Source organism: Zeugodacus cucurbitae, chromosome 5, assembly GCF_028554725.1.
Source record: "Zeugodacus cucurbitae isolate PBARC_wt_2022May chromosome 5, idZeuCucr1.2, whole genome shotgun sequence".
Taxonomy (NCBI): domain Eukaryota; kingdom Metazoa; phylum Arthropoda; class Insecta; order Diptera; family Tephritidae; genus Zeugodacus; species Zeugodacus cucurbitae.
This window is the reverse complement of record NC_071670.1, coordinates 60,620,087-60,639,190: the sequence shown is the minus strand read 5'-3', so window position 1 is coordinate 60,639,190 and position 19,104 is coordinate 60,620,087. Positions and strand designations below refer to the sequence as shown.

General features: G+C 39.8%; 8 protein-coding genes across 10 annotated transcripts; 4 read left to right on the top strand and 4 right to left on the bottom strand.

The window, feature by feature from the left end:
* Window positions 1–254: 254 nt before the first annotated feature.
* On the top strand, window positions 255–2,153 carry LOC105208942 (uncharacterized). The gene is made up of 2 exons (XM_011179049.3): window positions 255–671; window positions 733–2,153. Exons 1-2 carry the CDS (start codon window positions 390–392, stop codon window positions 1,999–2,001), a joined length of 1,551 nt encoding a protein of 516 aa, XP_011177351.2. The 5' UTR covers window positions 255–389; the 3' UTR covers window positions 2,002–2,153.
* Window positions 2,154–2,281: 128 nt separating this feature from the next.
* On the bottom strand, window positions 2,282–4,262 carry LOC105208941 (activating signal cointegrator 1). The gene is made up of 5 exons (XM_011179048.3): window positions 4,101–4,262; window positions 3,356–4,034; window positions 2,822–3,297; window positions 2,447–2,763; window positions 2,282–2,388 (listed from the first exon to the last, which is right to left on the bottom strand). The coding sequence occupies exons 1-5, from the start codon at window positions 4,166–4,168 to the stop codon at window positions 2,318–2,320; spliced, it is 1,611 nt and encodes a 536-aa protein (XP_011177350.1). The 5' UTR covers window positions 4,169–4,262; the 3' UTR covers window positions 2,282–2,317.
* On the bottom strand, window positions 4,105–9,195 carry LOC105208944 (migration and invasion enhancer 1). 3 transcript variants are annotated; one of them, XM_054230830.1, is made up of 3 exons: window positions 9,054–9,195; window positions 8,726–8,994; window positions 4,105–4,378 (listed from the first exon to the last, which is right to left on the bottom strand). In XM_054230830.1, the coding sequence occupies exons 1-2, from the start codon at window positions 9,086–9,088 to the stop codon at window positions 8,736–8,738; spliced, it is 294 nt and encodes a 97-aa protein (XP_054086805.1). In that variant the 5' UTR covers window positions 9,089–9,195; the 3' UTR covers window positions 4,105–4,378; window positions 8,726–8,735. The 3 variants fall into 3 exon arrangements, with proteins under 3 accessions (XP_054086805.1, XP_011177355.1, XP_028893967.1); XM_011179053.3 differs by lacking the exon at window positions 4,105–4,378 and having other exon boundaries at window positions 8,599–8,994; XM_029038134.2 differs by lacking the exon at window positions 4,105–4,378 and having other exon boundaries at window positions 8,599–8,980.
* LOC105208940 (molybdenum cofactor sulfurase 3) lies at window positions 4,953–8,682 on the top strand. The gene is made up of 4 exons (XM_011179047.3): window positions 4,953–5,236; window positions 5,928–6,072; window positions 6,132–6,689; window positions 6,755–8,682. The coding sequence occupies exons 1-4, from the start codon at window positions 5,164–5,166 to the stop codon at window positions 8,379–8,381; spliced, it is 2,403 nt and encodes an 800-aa protein (XP_011177349.2). The 5' UTR covers window positions 4,953–5,163; the 3' UTR covers window positions 8,382–8,682.
* Window positions 9,196–9,310: 115 nt separating the features above from the next.
* Window positions 9,311–9,810, bottom strand: LOC105208947 (migration and invasion enhancer 1). The gene is made up of 2 exons (XM_011179054.3): window positions 9,650–9,810; window positions 9,311–9,595 (listed from the first exon to the last, which is right to left on the bottom strand). The coding sequence occupies exons 1-2, from the start codon at window positions 9,673–9,675 to the stop codon at window positions 9,334–9,336; spliced, it is 288 nt and encodes a 95-aa protein (XP_011177356.1). The 5' UTR covers window positions 9,676–9,810; the 3' UTR covers window positions 9,311–9,333.
* Window positions 9,811–10,048: 238 nt separating this feature from the next.
* LOC105208949 (TM2 domain-containing protein almondex) lies at window positions 10,049–10,982 on the top strand. The gene has a single exon (XM_011179056.3). It carries the CDS (start codon window positions 10,147–10,149, stop codon window positions 10,882–10,884), a length of 738 nt encoding a protein of 245 aa, XP_011177358.1. The 5' UTR covers window positions 10,049–10,146; the 3' UTR covers window positions 10,885–10,982.
* Window positions 10,953–12,883, bottom strand: LOC105208948 (la-related protein 7). The gene is made up of 2 exons (XM_011179055.3): window positions 12,507–12,883; window positions 10,953–12,441 (listed from the first exon to the last, which is right to left on the bottom strand). Exons 1-2 carry the CDS (start codon window positions 12,754–12,756, stop codon window positions 11,033–11,035), a joined length of 1,659 nt encoding a protein of 552 aa, XP_011177357.2. The 5' UTR covers window positions 12,757–12,883; the 3' UTR covers window positions 10,953–11,032.
* A 241-nt stretch (window positions 12,884–13,124) lies between these two features.
* LOC105208950 (protein xmas) lies at window positions 13,125–18,657 on the top strand. Its single transcript, XM_011179058.3, has 4 exons — window positions 13,125–13,359; window positions 13,417–14,000; window positions 14,068–15,041; window positions 15,099–18,657. Exons 1-4 carry the CDS (start codon window positions 13,304–13,306, stop codon window positions 18,501–18,503), a joined length of 5,019 nt encoding a protein of 1,672 aa, XP_011177360.2. The 5' UTR covers window positions 13,125–13,303; the 3' UTR covers window positions 18,504–18,657.
* Window positions 18,658–19,104: the final 447 nt, after the last annotated feature.

Below are 19,104 nucleotides of genomic sequence, written 5' to 3'. Positions count from 1 at the left end.
TGTGTATTGTTTATTATTGTCCACTTTTTGGTATCAAATTTCGTTTTTGTTTTTAACATACAGCGTTGCTTTTGCGAAAGGGACATTTACAAAGTTTTTAAATTTTTTTTTTAAATAAATTTAATTTAATTCATAAAAATTTTATAATTTTTCTAATGCACATTTTACAACAATTCGTTAATAATCGCCAATTAAATGAAATTTTTATATACAAAACACAATTAAACTACGGCAACTACTTAGAATAAAACAGTTGGTAAAAATATAACTCTGGCAACATTTCACGCCATTACTGATAATCAAAATAATTGTAGTTTAATATTTTCTAAAATCGATAAAGTATACGCTTTTAATATTTGTGCACAAATGCGTTAAACCCGATTTCTGTTATGGAGCCCACTATTAAATATGAAAACTGTGAGGACATATTCATAGGACCGGCAGGCGTTATTTCCCCATGCACTGGACAAAAGCGACATTTTGATAATATCACCGAAGGAAATGAATATGAGCACGGAGCTGGCAGTTATTCTGGATTTATAGCACCAACGAATCAGGCTTTGTATTCACAATTTCAAAACACAGCCATTGGTCAACAAGAGTCAAAACCGGCTAAACGTTATCGGCGCGGAGAAAGCGCGGTATTATTTTCGCCACCCTTCTTTGAAGTGGTAAACATTTCACCTTATTTTATTGTTGTAATACTCTACAGTTGTACATTTATATTTACAGCCAGATGGTATAAACGCACAAAGTGATACATTTACAGCAAGATGCGTCTCTTGTCAAGTTATATTACGTGGTCACAAAAATGTTTCGTCCAACTTTATTAAACACATGAAACGCTCACATCCTGAAGTACACAAAATGTATGAAAACTACAAACTGTTGAAACAACATAGTAGGAATATGAATCTACTGGCAAATAAGTCGTCCGCGGCGTCAAGTGAACTAAGCTTTTTGGATGCTAGTACATTGCTAGATAATATACAATCAAGCACTGCACAAACAGCAAACGATACCGTCGAAAATGAACAAAATTCCGAAACCACCGAAAATTCGCAACCAAACTCCAATGCAGATTTGAACGATACCAACGAAAATTCAGTTGAATCTCAGCCTCATAAAAACGATATTTCTATTTCTGAAGTTAATTTGTCAAGCAAAACCCTACAAGCAATAAGCACAATATTTGATGAGAAGCTGAAGTCATTCGTAACAAAGGCAGAACTGAGTGATGTGACTAAAAATATTATTAACCAGGTACGTTCGCGGCAAAGTACACCATGTTCGGCCAACGTTCAGGATGTTGATAACGATGATGATGAAGAAGTAGCAGATAAAAAACAAGATAATTATAAAACCATAGAGAAAGAGCTCGACGTAATGCGTCGACGTTTGTCACATTCCGAACATAGTAAACGTATTCTACAGCGCGAACTGCATACGCTAGAGAAAATAGTACGAAAACGTAAGCTCATTATAAATAATATACCAATACAACAAGATCAACAGCCTCAAACTGCTGTAGAGCAATTGCTTAAGGAACGTTTTGACATGCCGAATGTACAGTTGGAGAGCGTTACTGTTATTGGAAATAGAAATAGAACACACAACGACAGACAGACGCTTCTCGTGGAGGTGGTGCGAGAGTGTGATGTGAATGCAATATTTAGAAAAAGTGCTTGTTTAAAAAATACTGGCATATACATTGACTCGCAGATGTCACAAATATCGCTGAAACGTAAGGAAAAACTATTGGTCTTGCGACGCGAGATGTTGCGGCGAAATGAATCTTTGAAAATTGTAGTGCGTAACACTCAATTAGTCGTTTGCGGGACATATTTCTACTGGGATGACTTGTTGGGTTTGTGTGTGGGCAATTTAGATATGCCGGACACCAATTTGGTGAGCGATGATGCAGCTGAGGAATTGAAGAAACTGACAAAACTTGATATGAGGGAATTCCTGAGTGTCTTGAAAAACTATGATATTAGATAAGATAATTTTTAACAATTGTATTAATTTTAATTTTTGTTAGCAAAAATCAATTTCTCCTAATTTGATTTGAGCTAATTTCTTTTGAAAAAGTGGAATATTTGTATACTATAAATAAAAAGTTAAGATTTATCCATATCACAAAACGGATTTCTTGCCTGAAGCAATTTTATATTTTGAATCAGGTAAAATTTCATTTTTAATACAAATATGTATGTATGAAAAGATCTGCTTTTTAATTCTATTTTATAGAATTGTTTTCTTCATTTTAAAACATACAAAAATCAGCGTCTTTTAGAAAGTGTTTGAGACAATCACCTTAATTCTTTGCATTTTTCAAACGAAGCAATGTTTTACACGCAGCGTTATGGATTTTGGGATCAATTTGGTCTGAAATGAGTATTTTATAAATAAAAATAATAAAAAGGGTAAATGAAGCAAAACGTACAGATTTTATGCTGCCCCTTGACGGGGAATACCACTGGCAGCGGTTGTGGATTGGAGCAAACAAAAACATATGGGCTTTCGGACTCTCCATTTGGATATATTTCACGGTACTCCTCTTGTGCCAGGCATTCATCCACACGTACACAGCCCAACAAACAACCGGTTGGATAGTGCTCCGGAAATTTAATGTCAGCATCATTGTAATAAGTCTTGTAAAAGTTTTTCAACTCATCAATTTCTTCTGGATGTGGATCTTTAACGGTTGATGCTATCCATAAGCGTCCACGATGCTCACTATACCAAACGCGCCCTTCATGCCTATATCAATGTATACAATAATTATTAAAAATGCCTTTATAACAAGCCATTTTCATACTTCTTTATGCCTGCCACAAGCAGCGATGCCCATGGTTGATGCATTGAAAGACAATGACGCATATCTTGCATTTCCAACAACTCCTTATCTTGCACACGATTATAGGAACATTCTGCTAAACCTTTACTATTTCCATCAGCAGCTAATGCCTTCCCTTCGGCGGTAAGCTTATAAACGGGACGATGCTCATCATCCATATTTGGATCTGTGCCACATGTGTCGGGTGTAATTTTTTGTGTGTTCTTTTTGTTGGACCAATTATTTTTGTCGCCCGCAGCAGCTTTTGCTTGCGCAATTTCCTTCAGCACACGGTTTTCAAAATCAGCTGTAATAGGTGGGTCATCTTCCACTTCTCGTCCAGCAAAGTCAATCTTGATTTTGCGTTTAGCGCGACTCTCATGCTTCTTGTCATGCATTTCCTGCTTCAACTGCTCGAATTTGGCACGCTCGGCGTCGGATAGCCAAACTGAATTTTCCTGCAATATGAATAATCCTACGTTATGTATGGTTCGCATTAAAGCCGCAAAAACCTACCTCAAAATAGTCCAACTCATCATCAATAACTGTCGTACGTTTCTCACTATTTCGATCATACTCGAGCAAACGATCGCGTTGTTCCAAAGCCTTTTTCAATGATTCTCCACCGCCTTTCTCTTTCAATGATTTCAATAAATTCTGCCCCTTCTTGCTATCGCTTTTCATTAGCTGCATTTCTTCGTTGGTACAAACAATATCACCACAAAATAGACATGGTCCACTGCCTTCTTGCTCACAAACTATGCGACCACATCCCAAACAGTTATTGATTAATTTGTGCTGAGAGGCTTGACAATCGCAGAGTCGGCGACCTTTTAACATTATCACTTCGCCACTAACACTACCATCGCTGCTGTATAAGTTGACATATTTGGATTTCTTCTTAGCACCTTGTGATTGCTGCGGTTGTTGGGGTTGCTGCTGTGGTTGCTTACCAAATTTTCCGTCCAATGCTAAAGTGTTTTGATTCTGTTTATTTTGTGCAGTGTTTTGGCCAGATTTTGCTTGCTTTTGTTGTTGGTTATTTGTTGGTGGTGAACGCTTATTCTGCAGTGGTTTGCTGAAAAGTCTTTGCTTACAATCGGTCATAAATAAACGGTGATCTTCACATTCTGCATTAAGCAGAGTTTCAAAGTACTCATCAAACTCCGTTGAGGATTTCATAGACAAAATGTACCTAATGAAGGTTGCAGGAAATTGTTAACAAATATGGGTGTAGTGAATTCAGTTAAATTGTGTTTACTTGATCATATCATCAGGCACCTCGAAGTCCAGACAGTTTTTCAAACGTTCACGTATCCACTTATCCATGTTTATTTGATTAATTATTTCACTTTTGTTTAAACTTTTTAAATTTTTATAAATTTCACAATATTGAATACGTAGAGCAGATAACCAGTGAAGGTTTGATAAATTAAAGGCTGTTGATAACTGCTTCCGATTGTATATTGTGTTAATCGATACTTCTACAATTTAATTATCTCTTATGGTGCAGCTAGTCACAACAGCTGATGACAACATCTGTTTTAATACATCGAAGAATTTGCACTGTTTAATAAAATTGTCGTGATATTGAGTTTCTTTGTTAAACTCTAGTTAAGCAATTAGATTTGATCAAAGTTAATAATTACGATTAAGACAATTAGAAAAAATTCCATAACCATAACTTTATCTCTGACCATAGCCATAACCGTGGTCCACATAAATGTAAACGTAAAGGACACAGTGGTAAAAGGAGCCGTATTTTGTATGCGGTCTTAATAGGAAATTCCAAGTCACGCATTTATATTAATATATCTTTATGGAACTTATGTAGTTTTATTTTCTTCGACAGCTCTCTGCTAATAAACTACAAATAGACAATTTTTTATAATTGATAAATAACACACACACATATGTAAATGAAAATAAGCCGGTGAGAAATTAACACGTCAGTATTTCAAAGCGTCTAATGAAATGCCATACTCTCTCAGCACAATCTGTTATTGTTTATCACAATACCAACACACATGTATTCACATTGAGCTATTATGAATCAATTGCGCCCAAGAACGAGGCACTCGCTCGACATGATTGGTATATAATTTGGTTTAGTTATGTTTTAAAATTTGTTGAATCCGGTTGATTTGGTTTAAATGGCGAGCTATGCGCTGCGAATGAACCATTAATAGAGTGACAACATCTGCTACTTAATTGTCAATAGATAGCGTGTCATTCAAAAAAATAAAAAATAAATATAAATAAAAAAGTAATCGCTTTGAAGTAATAATTATTAATAAAAAGTGGTCAGTATTTGCTTTTGTATAATGCTCGCGTTTCAGGATGAGTTTACACGCGCTGAGGCAGACGCAATCGAAAGTGAATTTCAGCGTATAAAAGGCAAGTAGCTACATATATAAAATCTACTTAGATATGTATGTATGTAAGTATGTACACATTTAATTAAAGAAAAAACATTGTTTATTCATTTTTCGGTTGTTCATTGTATTATAAATTTTTTTTTTGTAATTTATATAACGTCTAACTTTAAAAACTAACTTCAATTATTTATTTGTAAAAGTCAATAGATTTGTTGTTGTGAAATAGCTTATCTATTACCTATCATTAACCACCAAGTGGCAATTGATAAGAATTTACGCGTAATTTGCACAGGTACTTATACATAGGTACCTACATATATGTAGATATGTATGTACATTTTCAAAGCATCTTATCTTTCGGAATGAATTAATTCTTTTTTAAAAATCACAATGCATTACACTTGTAAATACTTTATGAAAAAAAAAATAATAATAATAATGAATAGAGTCATATAGATTATTAATAATAATACCACTTTGTACTCATTCATTGCATTTATTGTTTTGAAACAATTTCTTGCTTGTAAATTTGTTGGAAAATCACGTATTTATTTAAATAAACATGTAATCACGTTCGCGTATTTTCTATGGCGTAGTTATTTTCATTATTTTGCTTGATATCATCAGTTATTATTGTATACTTTCAAGTCCGAATCGAACAATATTTTATAATTATGACCTCCAATACTAATAACTCACATTTCTTACAGATAACGTATATCTAGATCATGCCGGTACCACACTTTATCCCGAAAGCTTAATTGATGCATCGGGTAAGGTGCTTAAGGAAAATCTATTTTGCAATCCACATACTTGCAAGGTGACCGGAGATCTCATAGACCAGGCACGCTACCGGTGAGTAAAATCATTACACGCGCTTCCAACCAATTGCTTTAATAAGAGTTTTCTTTCAGTATCCTACAGCACTTCAATACAGACGCCACTGAATATGCGCTGATATTCACCGCTAATGCCACTGCGGCCTTGAAGCTGGTCGGTGAATGCTTTAATTTCGGTGAAGATGCAAATAGCACGGGTGCCTTTTACTACTGCCAGGAGAATCACACCTCCATTTTGGGTATGCGCGAAGTGGTGCGCACCAATCGCCTATATGTTTTAACGAAAGATGAAATTTTGAAAAATCTAAATAATACTAACGGTTTTAGTAAAAATGGTGCTGTTCAAGAAATAAGCGCAAATGCCAAAAACGAGTTGAAGTGTAACTCGCTGGTTGCTTACTCGGCGCAATGTAACTTTAGTGGCTATAAAATGCCACTGGACACCATCGAAGCAATACAAAAGTATGGTTTGGTGGAGCATGGCACACAAATTAGCGATAAAGCCAAAGTAGCAGCAGCAGACAGTAATTATTATATTTGCCTGGACACTGCCTCCTACGTAGCGACTAATTTTCTGGATCTGCGAAAGTATAAGCCAGATTTTTGTTGCATTTCATTTTATAAAATGTTTGGGTAAGCTAAATGTTGTTGATAATATTATGCAATAAATATATAATGCTTATTTTAAATCCAAACAGTTTTCCTACGGGTGTCGGTGCTTTATTGGTGAGTAAACGCGGTCAATCTGTGCTGCACAAAAGTTACTACGGCGGCGGTACTGTTAACATAGCAATGACGCGTCAAAATTTCCACGAAAAACGCGCAAACTTTACAACACGCTTCGAAGATGGTACGGTACCTTTCCTTAGCATCACTTCGTTACTTGAAGGTTTTCGTACACTGGAGCGTCTAGTGCCTGCAACCGTGAAACAAAGGTCTGCGCAACGTATTAGTGCACACGTGTATGGACTGGCCAAATACGCTCATGACGCACTCGCCGCATTAAAACACACAAACGGTGCGCCACTAATTGAATTCTACAATCATAACGGTTATAATGACATAGCGCTGCAAGGTGGCGTCGTCACGTTCAATGTGTTACACGATGATGGCACATATGTGGGTTTCGCCGAAGTCAGCTGCATTGCTGCAGTGCATAATATACTGATACGCACGGGTTGTTTCTGTAATCCGGGCGCTTGTCAATGGTTTTTGCGCCTGTCAAACGCCGATATACGCAAACAATACGAGGCGGGTCATGTTTGCAGTGATTTTACCGATCTTGTTGATGGCATGCCAACCGGCGCAGTGCGCATGTCTTTCGGCTATATGACACGCGTTACCGACGTGGACAAGGCGGTGGCGATGATACGCGATTGCTATCTAACAACAGCAGCAGCACGTTTACGCATCATGGAAAGCGCAAAACTGCCGGACGCGCTGCGTCATGTGCCACAACGCTTACGGCCGCAGTTGAAACGCATTTGCATCTATCCAATTAAATCGTGTGGCGCTTTTGATATAACAACCGCTTGGCCGCTTACGAATAGTGGCTTTAAATACGATCGCAGCTGGATGATTGTCGATGTCAATGGTATGGCCATTACGCAGAAGCACTTTACGCGATTGTGTTTAATAAGACCGATCGTGAAGTTGAAGGAGGATATTTTGGAGTTACGTTTTCCCGGCATGTCAGCTGTACAGGTGCCGTTGCAAATGGACGCTGTGAGTGCAGCAAACCGCATCGAGTCTTCGTTCTGTCAAAGTAAAGTCTGCAATGATTTGGTGGAAGGGCTGGATTGCGGCGAGGAAGTGGGTAACTGGCTCTCGGATTGCTTGGAAACCACTGGTTTGCGTTTAGTGCGTCAAAATGCCGAACGTCGTACGCAGGATGGTGTGTCGAAAGATATCAGCCTCGCAAATCAAGCGCAATTTTTACTCGTAAATCGCGCCTCAGTGCGTTGGTTAGCGAATAAGGTGGAAACGGAGAAAGAACCACTGGATTATACGGTAGATCGTTTTCGCGGGAATTTAATATTGGAAACTGCAAGCCCGTTCGAGGAAAATTCATTTGAGGAAATCAGCATTGGCGGTGTTGATTTCAAGGTCGACGGTTTTTGTACGCGTTGTCAAATGATTTGTATTGATCAGCATAGTGGTCAAAAGACTAACGAGCCGCTACGCACAATTGCGCGTGAATTTGGTGGTAAAATACGTTTTGGCATTTATTTATCGCTTAAGACACCGCAAACGGAAAATGCACTTGTTTCATGCAGTGAAGAGGTGCGAATTAAAAAGCAGGAGGAGCATGAAGCGGAACAATGAATAGTAGAACATGACAGTATATAACAAACATCACAACTTAATTTTAACTACATATTGAGCTAAAATATGTATAATTAAATGCATTTTAATGCCTTCTAAAAATTTAAAAATTTTTGACGTGCACAAATGTACATAAAAATGTCAGTACCATAAATACAGAAGTTTGCCAGTATATTTTGCCTTAAATAATATTAATATTTATATGTAAATACGCAAATTAGGAAGAAGTATTATCCTTTAATTGAGATATTTACAAAATGTGCATCACAAAAATTGTAAAAATAAAGCATTTACTAAAATACATTTGTCTACTGAATTATACGAAAAGTATTGTCTGTACATACGGAAGCGTTTTTACATTAACGTGCAGGTGGTTTCTGGTCTCACATAATTGGGGGGCAAACCTGCATGCACATTTTTTACTCTCTTCAATATATCATCCTGTGATGGGAAGGCTTGTGTCTGCAATTTCGAGTGAACTAACATGCCGTTTATGACCACTTCAAAAGAACCACGCCGACCTGTGCGGCATACTAAATCCGTATCGGGCTGTTCATTCATTATGTATTTCTGTAGCGATCTGCACTGACGCGCATGTGCTGCACATAAGCCACTAAACGCAAATAGTCTGATCAACATCATATTTTAAATTATTTAAATTGGTACGCTCACCAATGTTCCACATCAACAAATATCGTTTTGCCCATTGCACTGCTAATTTGGTTAAAATGTTCAATACAATTGATTTATTTATAAAATAAAATCAATTTTTATGTGTTGTATGGCATTTAAAAAAATTTAAACAATTTTTGTATTTCATACCTTTTAACTAGGTTTCATTTGCCAAAGTATGCTAGCTATACTCATTTATAGTAATTTTAAACGTATGATATTGAAATATTACAGCGTACTCAAGAGTTTTCAAGTCGCTGTGTCCTTTGCAGTTTGGATATCACATCAATGCACAATTGTCAATTGGTTGCTCTTTAACCTTTTCAACCGGTTGACCCTTATCTGCGCGTCGCACATTTTCCAAAACGCTGTCGTGATCAGGAAAGGCAAACGATTGCAATTTTGAATGCACCAAAGTATCATCTATTTTGACTTCAAATGATCCTTGACGTCCTTTAGAACATACTACTTCCGCATCTGGTTGTTGTTGGTGTAGAAAGTTTTGTAGCATTTTGCATTGCCATTCGAAATTGCATTTTGGACTGCGTGCGATATAATTGTATAACTCAGAATTTTAATAATATTTTTCTATTTACCAGTACTCGACATCCACTTTAACCATTCTAGTGAGTAATATCTCTATGCAATTATTTTAAAAAATAAAAGAAGGAAATACGATCTTTCAGTTATCCGTTGTTTACATAAAACAAAATTTCAGCTGTTATTAGCGCTAAATTGTTCGGTGTTGAAAACTGCAATTAATGTTGTAGAAAATTATGTAATATTTAATAAATATTAAATTGAAACAAAAAGTTATACTTCTAAAAAATAATAATTTTTGTTTCTTATTTTTATGTAAATTAAATTTTTAATTCGGCACACATTTTAATACTTTAATATTTACTATTATTATTTTTCCAAAAGTATTAGTTAATAATTAGTTTTACATTTAATATTCACGAAAGCCCCTGTATTCAAATTGCAGCCAAATGACAGCTCTCTGTCCTTAGTTTATCAGCTGTTTTTCGTTTGTTTATTCATACAAGTGCTTCAAGAATTTAATTTAAATAATTTATTGTTCTATTGCAAATAAATGCTACACAGACGTTGTATTGTTATAAATATGCGCTCCGCCTTGGCGCTGATTATGATCTTTATATTTAGTGGCATACGTCAGAGTCAAACTGCTGGTGGCAATCTTATGGAAACTGAAACCAAGCTGGAAGGTCAATCAAAAAATGTTACCAACAACAATGACGCCATACCGCTCACCATCAAAAGCATCAATGACACTAACGTATCCTGTCCGGGCGGACCAGAGAGTGAGTGTTCAGCGCTACCTTTTCCTTGCATACGCTGTAATTATAATTACTCGTGCCATTATGGGCGAGATATTAACGTCACCTGTACCGCATTGGATCATGTGCAATGCCAGGGTAATCGCACATTCGTACAACAAATGAACTGCCGTTATTGCTACCAAACAGAGTTGTGGCAACAGTCGTGTGCTCTCCGTGGCAATTGTAATTCAGTGAATGGTAACTTCTATCGCACAAATTGCACCGTACATTCGGATGTGTTTTGTCTTGGCAATCGTTCATTTACGCGTAACTTGAAATGTAACTGGACGCAAGGGTATCGTTGGAGCACCGCACTTATAATTAGTATTACGTTAGGTGGCTTTGGTGCGGATCGTTTTTATCTCGGTCACTGGCAAGAAGGCATTGGAAAATTGTTTAGTTTCGGTGGACTAGGTGTGTGGACTATTATAGACGTACTGCTCATATCGTTACATTATTTAGGACCGGCAGATGGTTCGTTATATATATAGTAAAGATTATAAATTAAAAAATACTTTGTAATTAAAAAAAAAAAAATGAAATAAAATGGACTGTAAAATGTAGTAATGTAAGATATGTTTATTTACTAAGATATTTATTCAAATAAATTTCTTTTTATACAAAAACACACTGTGTTAATTATTCGTCTTCTTCACCAAAACGGATATGCTTTGTAATTAATTTCTTAACTTTCTCTCTACCTCTCTTCTGTGGTATCTTTACTTGTTTATTCAGTTTCATTTCTCGATCTGCCTCAATTTTTTTCCAATATTCCAACTCAGCTTCGCCGCTGAGTACTTTACACTTGTAATCCGCCGAACTCAGCTGGCGCACAAAGTCAGTTGCCGCAACGGCAGTGTCCAAACGTAGTTGTGCATGCATGGCGCCCTCCTTAACGTCAACGTACTTTACAGTCTCGTATTGACGCATGTCAGCCTTGAATTCCTTTATGTTAACACAAGGAGTTAAGAAACCTACTTCCACGATCAGCCCTTCTGAGTAACTAAACAACGGCGCACGTTCTAAAGCTGGATTGTGCTTCAGCTCCTTTGGTGCTGGTTTGGCCTCCTCCTCACCGGCACCATAAAAATTCATATTCATTTTGCGCAATTTTCGTTCGTTGGGCTTTGGTTTCTTAGCGGGCGCGGGTGCTGAGGCATCCGTTGCTTCGGTAGAAACACCATCACCAGCACGTTGTTGCTGCCTTTCCTTCCATGCTTTGCGTTTCAACTCGGCTACTTTTTCGCGCTGCAAGTTTAGATATTTGTTACGTAGCCGTTTCCAATCACATTTCGGCAGCACCTTTAGCTCATAGAAGGATGCATCTGTATTCAAATCTGTATCCTTTCTACGTTTCTCCAAAGTTTTCGCCTTTTTCTTCTTTTTGCGGCGTTTCTTTTTCTTTCCATCTCCATCGTCATCGACTTGATCTTCGGTGTCATCATTTGAAGTATCACCAGTTTCGTTTGCTGTGGAATTTTCGTCGCTTTCTGTTTTTATTTTCTTAATTTCAGGCCCTTCTTCTTCCGACGCCTCACCGACGGCTCTTTTCAATTTCTTATCCTTTTTATGCTCGGTATCAGATACATTATTCGTTTCTACATCTTCCTCATTTTGCTCTTTTATAAAAGATTTGACACTTTGCAATTCGGCAGGATCGGTTTCTTGCATTCTTAGCACACCGTTGAATTCGCTGAAAGCCTTAATCGCTTTATCCACGCTACTCGCCTGCTCGAACTCGACGAAACCAAACTCCTTGATTTTGCGTGATTTCGCATATTTCGGTAAAGAAACGTAAACTACTGGCCCAAATCTTTCAAATGCCTGACGCACCCAATCGTGATCAGCAGCAGCTGGTAAAGCTTCGACATAAAGTGTCTTGTCGTCGACATTACGTTCTGCCGGCAACGCTGTCTTGCGTCTAACTTTCAAATTTGTTTCATCCAACTCGAGTAGTTCGGAGTTTGTTAAGGACTTTTTGATTTCCTCTACCGAAGATGTGAGAGCCTTCATCTTATTAAAATTTAGAAAAATATCCAATGGTACATCTGAAGCCAAGGAATAAGAAATCTACAGTAACCATAATAGTGTTTATATATTATGATATACTCACATGGATCTTTGTCGATTAGTTGCTTAAGAAAGCGATCCTTCGAAAGATTTGCATCGCCGAAATAAAACTCCATTTGTGCACGTATTCCATTGAAATGATGTCTCTTACGCTTCCTGTGGTTCTTTTGTGCACCGGCATGGTCACCTGCAGCTTCGGCAGCCGGCGGTTTTGCATGTTTTTTCTGCGATTTTTTCTTAGTTTTATGTCTATCCAACTCATGTTGTTTGTCGGCAGCAACAATTTCCATCATTATTCATTTAATAAATAAATATTTTACTTTAAAAATGTTGCAAATAACACAATTCTATTTAATCCAATGAAAATGTACGACCAGCAAACGATTTCATTTGTTTTTTGAGTTAACACAAAGTTGCCAACTTTCTTAAATTTCAAATAATTATTAACGCTGAACATAAAAAAAACTGTTTAAAAATAATCTGCGGTCTTTTCTTTTAACAATAAATAAGATATATTATTTAACAATTTTAGGTAGCCTTTTTAGTGTGTTTTATCTCGTGTTTAATTATTATATAAATGAGTTTACCAATCAGTATGAGTCCACTGTGAATGCTGTAAGATGCAAATTGGATAGTGTATGCCGCCATTATGTTGCCACAAAACTCTGTGATATTCAAACAGCTGTCATTGACATACCAATTTTGCGCGATCGCGGCTTCTATATTTTCCCACAATATTAGAAATTTTTATATTTTTTTAAATTTCGCGACTTATTATATTAAAATTATTGTTTGTGTGAAGTTTTTAGTATCGTTTAAAACATAAATTTACGTGACGTCATGCTGGGTGACGAGGAAACTGGTTGGGATGACGGCATCAATTACAAAGCCATTTCGTAAGTACACTCGAAAACCGGTAATAGTAAAAACTCATCAAACTTATTTATCAACAGTTGTGAAAAAATACCCGATCTATTCTTGGACAAATTGGTTGCCAAGAATCACTTTAGTAAGTTTGGCAAAATCACACGTTTTATATTACGTCCAAGCCGGCAAAGTTGTACGGTGGAATATGAGACGGAAGCGCAAGCCGAGCGCGCATTGGATCAAGCCGGTGATTTCAATGGACAAGAATTTCAAATAGAATTTGCCACGCGTGAGGTGGCACACGTACAAAACACAGAAGAATGGGTTAATCCTGAAGTGCAAGCCGAGTTGGATGCAATGGGTTTGCGCCAAAATGTACCAACATATAAACCGCCAGCTGCGGCAATGTTACCGCCCGTGAAGTCAATGCAACTACGCACACAGAAACCACCAGCGCAATTTGCAAGTACAGCTGCGAAAGCCACAAAGTCAGCTCCGCTACCGGAGGTGCCAAAAATTGACACAGCTTTGCGACATGAATATGAGACCATTCTACGTAGGCCTGCTTACACCGACGAGGAAAAATATCGCGTTTTGGATGCGCGCGACAAATTGATGCGCTTAATAAGACCACGACAAACAGATATTAAGAAAGTTGAACGGACTCAAGGTAAATACAATGTCTTTATAGAAACTGTTTGTATTTGTATTCATATTTTATTAATAATTTGGTTTAGGCATTTGTCCCGATATGTGTCCCGAGAAAGAGCGTTTAATGCGCGAATTCCAACGACAAGTGTCCACATTTGAAATGTGCACGGAGGATGAGGAGAGCACATCCTCCATATCACATCGACGTGCCATCAAAGAGTATTCGCGCAGTAGCGCTGATCAAGAAGTGCCACTCGCGCACGAATTGCGACCTGAAAGCGTGCTACAAATGGCAATGCTGTACCTGATGCACCGCATTTTGGACCTCTGCGAGGATCCGCAAACCTCAATCGCCGACTGGTTTCACTTTGTATGGGATCGCACACGTTCCATACGCAAAGATATCACGCAGCAGGAACTCTGCTCATTAGGCACCGTAGAATTGGTGGAACAGTGTGCGCGCTTTCACATACACTGCGCCGCGCGTCTAGTGGCCGAAGAACCATCTGTGTTTGATAAAAAAATCAATGCTGAAAATTTGACAAAGTGCTTGCAATCGCTTAAATATATGTATCACGACTTGCGTATCAAGGGTGTGCATTGTCCATGTGAGGCAGAGTTTCGTAGTTACATAGTTTTACTGAATTTGGGAGACTCCAATTTCTTGTGGGAGTTGAAGCAACTACCAACACATATACAACACTCAAATGAAATTAAGCGTGCAATTGCTTTCTATAATGCGCTACAAAACAACAACTATGTGCGCTTCTTCAGCATGATACGCGAAGTGGAGACGTCGTACTTGAGCGCATGTATACTGCTTGGCTACTTTAATAAATTGCGTTGGCGTGCCATGGAGGCCATTAATAAATCACACAATTGGCGTAAGAATGCTATTCTGCTACCGCTGGCATATCTAACGCGCATACTTGGGTTTGAGGATGAGGAATCCGCGGCACAATATTACACCTATCACGGTTTGAAATGCGATGGTCAACGTGTAGTGTTGGATCGCCTAAAGCGTCCCGATGCTGAGTACTCCATGGAACGTGCATTGAATGTGAGTTTAGGTTATGTTTGAGTTGTTATAAAATCATAAAATATTTTATCTCCCCAGCTGGTCGAGTCGAAGCGTACGGTTAGCGTTGGTGAATGCGTTTGTGGACATACGCTAGAGTCGGCGCATAAATTCGAGAGTCACACGCCACACAACAGCTTCGATGAGCATGGTATACTCAAATCATTTGCTTGGACTGCGGAAGATCAACTGCGCGGCGAGGCGGCAGAAGCGCGTAAAAAGGAACGTGAATTGGAAATGCAGCAGCAGCAGGAAGCCTTAAAAATACAGAAACGTTCAGACTCGCCTGCGCTCACAGTGTCTACTGAAACTAGTGTATTTAAAGTGCCACAACTCTCGTCTTCTCATTCACCCAAACAGCAGCCGAAATTTAAAACTCCAGCGCTGCCGCAAAAACCAGCCGAACCCTCTATTTTTGGCGGTAATCAGTTTGCAGAATCTAAGCCCAAAGCGCAGTCAACATCATTGACAAATTTCAAATTTGAAGCGCCACAAAGTGCAAGCGGAAGTAACGGTAGGGCTAGTGGCAGCATATTCGGCGCGCCCGCAAGTGATGTTAGCAGCTCTCTTTTCAAAATGCCTGCTGCTACTGTTAAACCAGCCGTTGGCATTGGTAATTCTATATTTGGTGGTAACGCAACAACTGCTACGGCAGCGCCGTCATCGACTGGCGGTTTCATATTCGATACTGTTAAGAAGACTGCAAATGCCGATAACATCTTTAGCAGCGCCGCAAAAGCGACAACAAGCATTTTCCAACAAGCTCAACAACCACCACCTCCAAAGCCAGAACCCATGCAAAATGACAGCATTTTCCAGCATTTCAACTCGAAGCCCGTTTTGCCAGGTTTTGTGCATGCGCAGCAACCGTCGGCTTTCCGCGACACGCAGCCGAAACCTTCTCCAATAGCACCACAGACAGATGAACGCGACGCCAAGCGGTTGGCCGAAGCTAAAGCGGCAGCTGATAAGGCTAAAGCAGAGTTGGAGCTGCGGCTCAAAGCGGAAAAGGCCGAAGAGGCGGCGAAGCGTGAACGCGCAGAATTGGAGCAGAAGCGTTTAACGTGTCTAAAAGATTTAGAACAACGTGCCCAAAGTGTTTGTGCCGCAGAACTGGAGATTGTCATCGTAGCCGAAGTGGAAAATATCGCACAGACCGAATTAATGAAATATCAAAAGTTCGCATGCGATTGCAAGCATATTGCTGACGCTTTGCTGGAGCAAAGCATAGTGCAGCAGCTGGAGGAGTTGGCCAACGAGGAGTATGCCACGATGTGTCACGATCAATTCATGCTCAGCCGTTACTTCGAACGTTGGCTGCGCTACACACGAAAGAAGCAAAAGCAGCGCGCGCTCATGGAGTCCACACCGCTCTGGGTAACAATGGACACGCGTGCCGAACAAACCGCCAAGTTAATGCATCCCAAGGAGGCGGAGAATTTACAGATGATCAAACGTTATCGTCACGGTGAGCCATGCAATTTCGAGCTATTGCTCTGGCAACATCCGGACACTTTGGCGCGCCCCTGTGCCACCATTGACATATTCGAGGTGGTGCGCGCACATTTGACGCACAAGCAGGCCATAAAAGGCGGTCCTCTCCAGCAAAATAAGTATTTCAAACTGCTGCTAACGCTGCCAAATGACCGAGACGAGTTGCCGGGCTTCGAGAGTTTGTGCAACAAATGGCTGCAGAAACATTTGCGACGCAACACGGATGAGGAGGTGCAAGTCGTTGATACAGAGGAACAACATACGAGTCCATACATTTGCGCTGCCGAACGTGATGTGGCGCTGTGTGTGCGCAAAGTGACTGGCATACCGCCACTGAATGAGTGTGGTAAAATTGTGCGTCACGAATGTGACAATATGGATGCCATTGTCTGCCTCATGGGCTGTGACAGCATACAGAGCACGCGGAAGCGCATACACCATCTGCTCAAACTGAGCCGTCTCCATAAGGCTGTGCCAGTGGCGTTTGTCGTCTACGATGGCCAGTACACGGATGAGTTGGAGCTCAGTGACACGCTGCAAATGGAGAGTTTAGTGAGCGCCGGCCAAGTGGCGGCCTACAAATTCTTCGGTTGCTTGCAGACCAAAAACGAATTCTCTTTCGTACATCATATGGGGCGCGCTCTGCGTTTTGTGTCGCGTGAAAATCGGCTATCACACAGAGAAGGCGACGCCTTGCAGATGCAAAGGCTGCAGAGTTGGCTGGAAACATGCTTGGGCGAAGAGATGTGGCAACGTTGGCAGTTGTCCTCCGAGCAAAACCCCTCTTTCTCGAAAATCTGCAGTACGCCACAATATTTGGTGGATTTGTACAATGAGGCCGTGCAACGTGTGGTACACATGACCACCGTGGATTTTAGCGAAACGCCAGAGTTTCCCGAAGAGTTGCGCAGATTTGTACCCAAGTTGGATGTGGATGTACCGCTGGGCTTAGAATATTTCCCCAGGGACTGGAAGTCAGCGCAGCGCCAACAACAGATTTCGCAGTTTCTACAACGTTTGCTGCTGGCGCCCGTCCACGAAGCGCCAAACTTCAGAGACGTGGAAGACTGGGAGTTGTGGCTGTTGAACTATGCGAGTGCATGCATACCGCACGATGAAGAAGCTGCCACATTGGCCAGTTATCAGTCCATCAAAGCGCTAATTGAACAGCTCAATCGCGTTGACTTGGCGGACATTGATGTGTCAATACGCTTCCAGCTAATCAACTATTTGCCGGTTATAAAAGCAATTGCCTTCACAGTGATCAACGCTGTGCTTAAAGATTACATTGCGAAATCCGATGCGGACGGTTACAAGTTGCCCAACGAGATTATTTATCAGCAGCAGGCGCTGGAAGATTATCAACTCATACCATGGTGGTTGAATAACGAAGCTGTCGAAGCCGTCAAAGTGGATTACACAATAGTTGAGGCAGAAGACACCAGCTCACAAGATAGGGACTCAGTCGACGAACCGTGTGCGATGAACAGCGAAATGTTGGACGAAATTATAAAGCAAGCCGAAGCGGTTTCACGTAAGGCGGAGCAAAACTTTTACGCGTTGAAAAAACAAACGCCCAACGCTGATACAACGGAGTTAACACGCGATTTGGATGCAAGCATTTATCAGTTCGAAGTGGCAAAACAAATTGGCTCGTATGATGCCACTTTTATAGCAAAACTAGATGAAATCGATGATGATTTAGAGGGCGCGGTGGGCGGTGCCATTGAGACGGTCGACAGACGCTGCAATGGTGCTGGCGATGCCGTAAATAGTGCGCGCTTGAGTGGAAATGCATCAAGTCGTAAACGCAAACATACGTCGGTTGCCGAAGGCGATGCCAATGATATTGAAGCCGTTATGGCACGCGCTTTCAATGTTATCGAAAAAGTCGAGGCGAAGCAGGACCGCGCCGACCGTTTTCACAAATTGGCTCTCCTGGATTTGTAGTGAAATCATAATATGTCTAGCGCATTTTATTTGCAGTTAGTTTGGACAGTATTCTTACGCGAATTTAATAAAAGCCCATTTGGTTAAATTTATACATATTTGCTGATACAAAAAATAGGCAAAGCAATAAATTGAGATTGTACAATTTTACATAAAATGTAATTTTATTTTCTATGTATAGTTGAACTTCCATAAATCGAACTTACTTACTTGGTAATCATCTAAAATTTTATAAAAAGATGAGGCAATTTACAGAATGTTTCAAGACCGAAGCATTATCATGTAGGGACCACGGAGGTAATCAGGTAACTGATGTGCAGAGAATACTGCGTTTATGGAGGGAACACGTTTCACACCTGCTGAATGGCAGTGAAAGTGAAGAGATGCGAACCCAATTCCCCAATCGATAACGAAGGAACACCGACCTTGAAGAAATTCGAATACAAATTACTCGCTTGAAGAACAACAAAGCGGAGGGGGCTGATGGATGGCCGGTCAAGCTATTCAAATACGGTTACGAAGAACTGATAATGTGCATGCATCAGCTTCTTTGCAGAATATGGTCGGAAGAAAGCATGCCTGATGATTGGAATCTAAATGT

Coding starts and splice junctions, on each gene's coding strand:
- LOC105208942 (XM_011179049.3), top strand. CDS start 390: ATGGAGCCCACTATTAAATATGAAAACTGTGAGGACATATTCATAGGA. Junction 672..732: donor CGCCACCCTTCTTTGAAGTG/GTAAACATTTCA, acceptor TTATATTTACAG/CCAGATGGTATAAACGCACA.
- LOC105208941 (XM_011179048.3), bottom strand. CDS start 4,168: ATGGATAAGTGGATACGTGAACGTTTGAAAAACTGTCTGGACTTCGAG. Junction 4,035..4,100: donor GTGCCTGATGATATGATCAA/GTAAACACAATT, acceptor AACCTTCATTAG/GTACATTTTGTCTATGAAAT. Junction 3,298..3,355: donor ATGAGTTGGACTATTTTGAG/GTAGGTTTTTGC, acceptor TTCATATTGCAG/GAAAATTCAGTTTGGCTATC.
- LOC105208940 (XM_011179047.3), top strand. CDS start 5,164: ATGCTCGCGTTTCAGGATGAGTTTACACGCGCTGAGGCAGACGCAATC. Junction 5,237..5,927: donor TGAATTTCAGCGTATAAAAG/GCAAGTAGCTAC, acceptor CATTTCTTACAG/ATAACGTATATCTAGATCAT. Junction 6,073..6,131: donor ATAGACCAGGCACGCTACCG/GTGAGTAAAATC, acceptor GTTTTCTTTCAG/TATCCTACAGCACTTCAATA.
- LOC105208944 (XM_054230830.1), bottom strand. CDS start 9,088: ATGGGCAAAACGATATTTGTTGATGTGGAACATTG. Junction 8,995..9,053: donor TTTGTTGATGTGGAACATTG/GTGAGCGTACCA, acceptor ATTTGCGTTTAG/TGGCTTATGTGCAGCACATG.
- LOC105208947 (XM_011179054.3), bottom strand. CDS start 9,675: ATGGTTAAAGTGGATGTCGAGTACTG. Junction 9,596..9,649: donor AAAGTGGATGTCGAGTACTG/GTAAATAGAAAA, acceptor TATCGCACGCAG/TCCAAAATGCAATTTCGAAT.
- LOC105208949 (XM_011179056.3), top strand. CDS start 10,147: ATGCTACACAGACGTTGTATTGTTATAAATATGCGCTCCGCCTTGGCG.
- LOC105208948 (XM_011179055.3), bottom strand. CDS start 12,756: ATGATGGAAATTGTTGCTGCCGACAAACAACATGAGTTGGATAGACAT. Junction 12,442..12,506: donor ACTAATCGACAAAGATCCAT/GTGAGTATATCA, acceptor CCTTGGCTTCAG/ATGTACCATTGGATATTTTT.
- LOC105208950 (XM_011179058.3), top strand. CDS start 13,304: ATGCTGGGTGACGAGGAAACTGGTTGGGATGACGGCATCAATTACAAA. Junction 13,360..13,416: donor ATCAATTACAAAGCCATTTC/GTAAGTACACTC, acceptor ATTTATCAACAG/TTGTGAAAAAATACCCGATC. Junction 14,001..14,067: donor GAAAGTTGAACGGACTCAAG/GTAAATACAATG, acceptor AATTTGGTTTAG/GCATTTGTCCCGATATGTGT.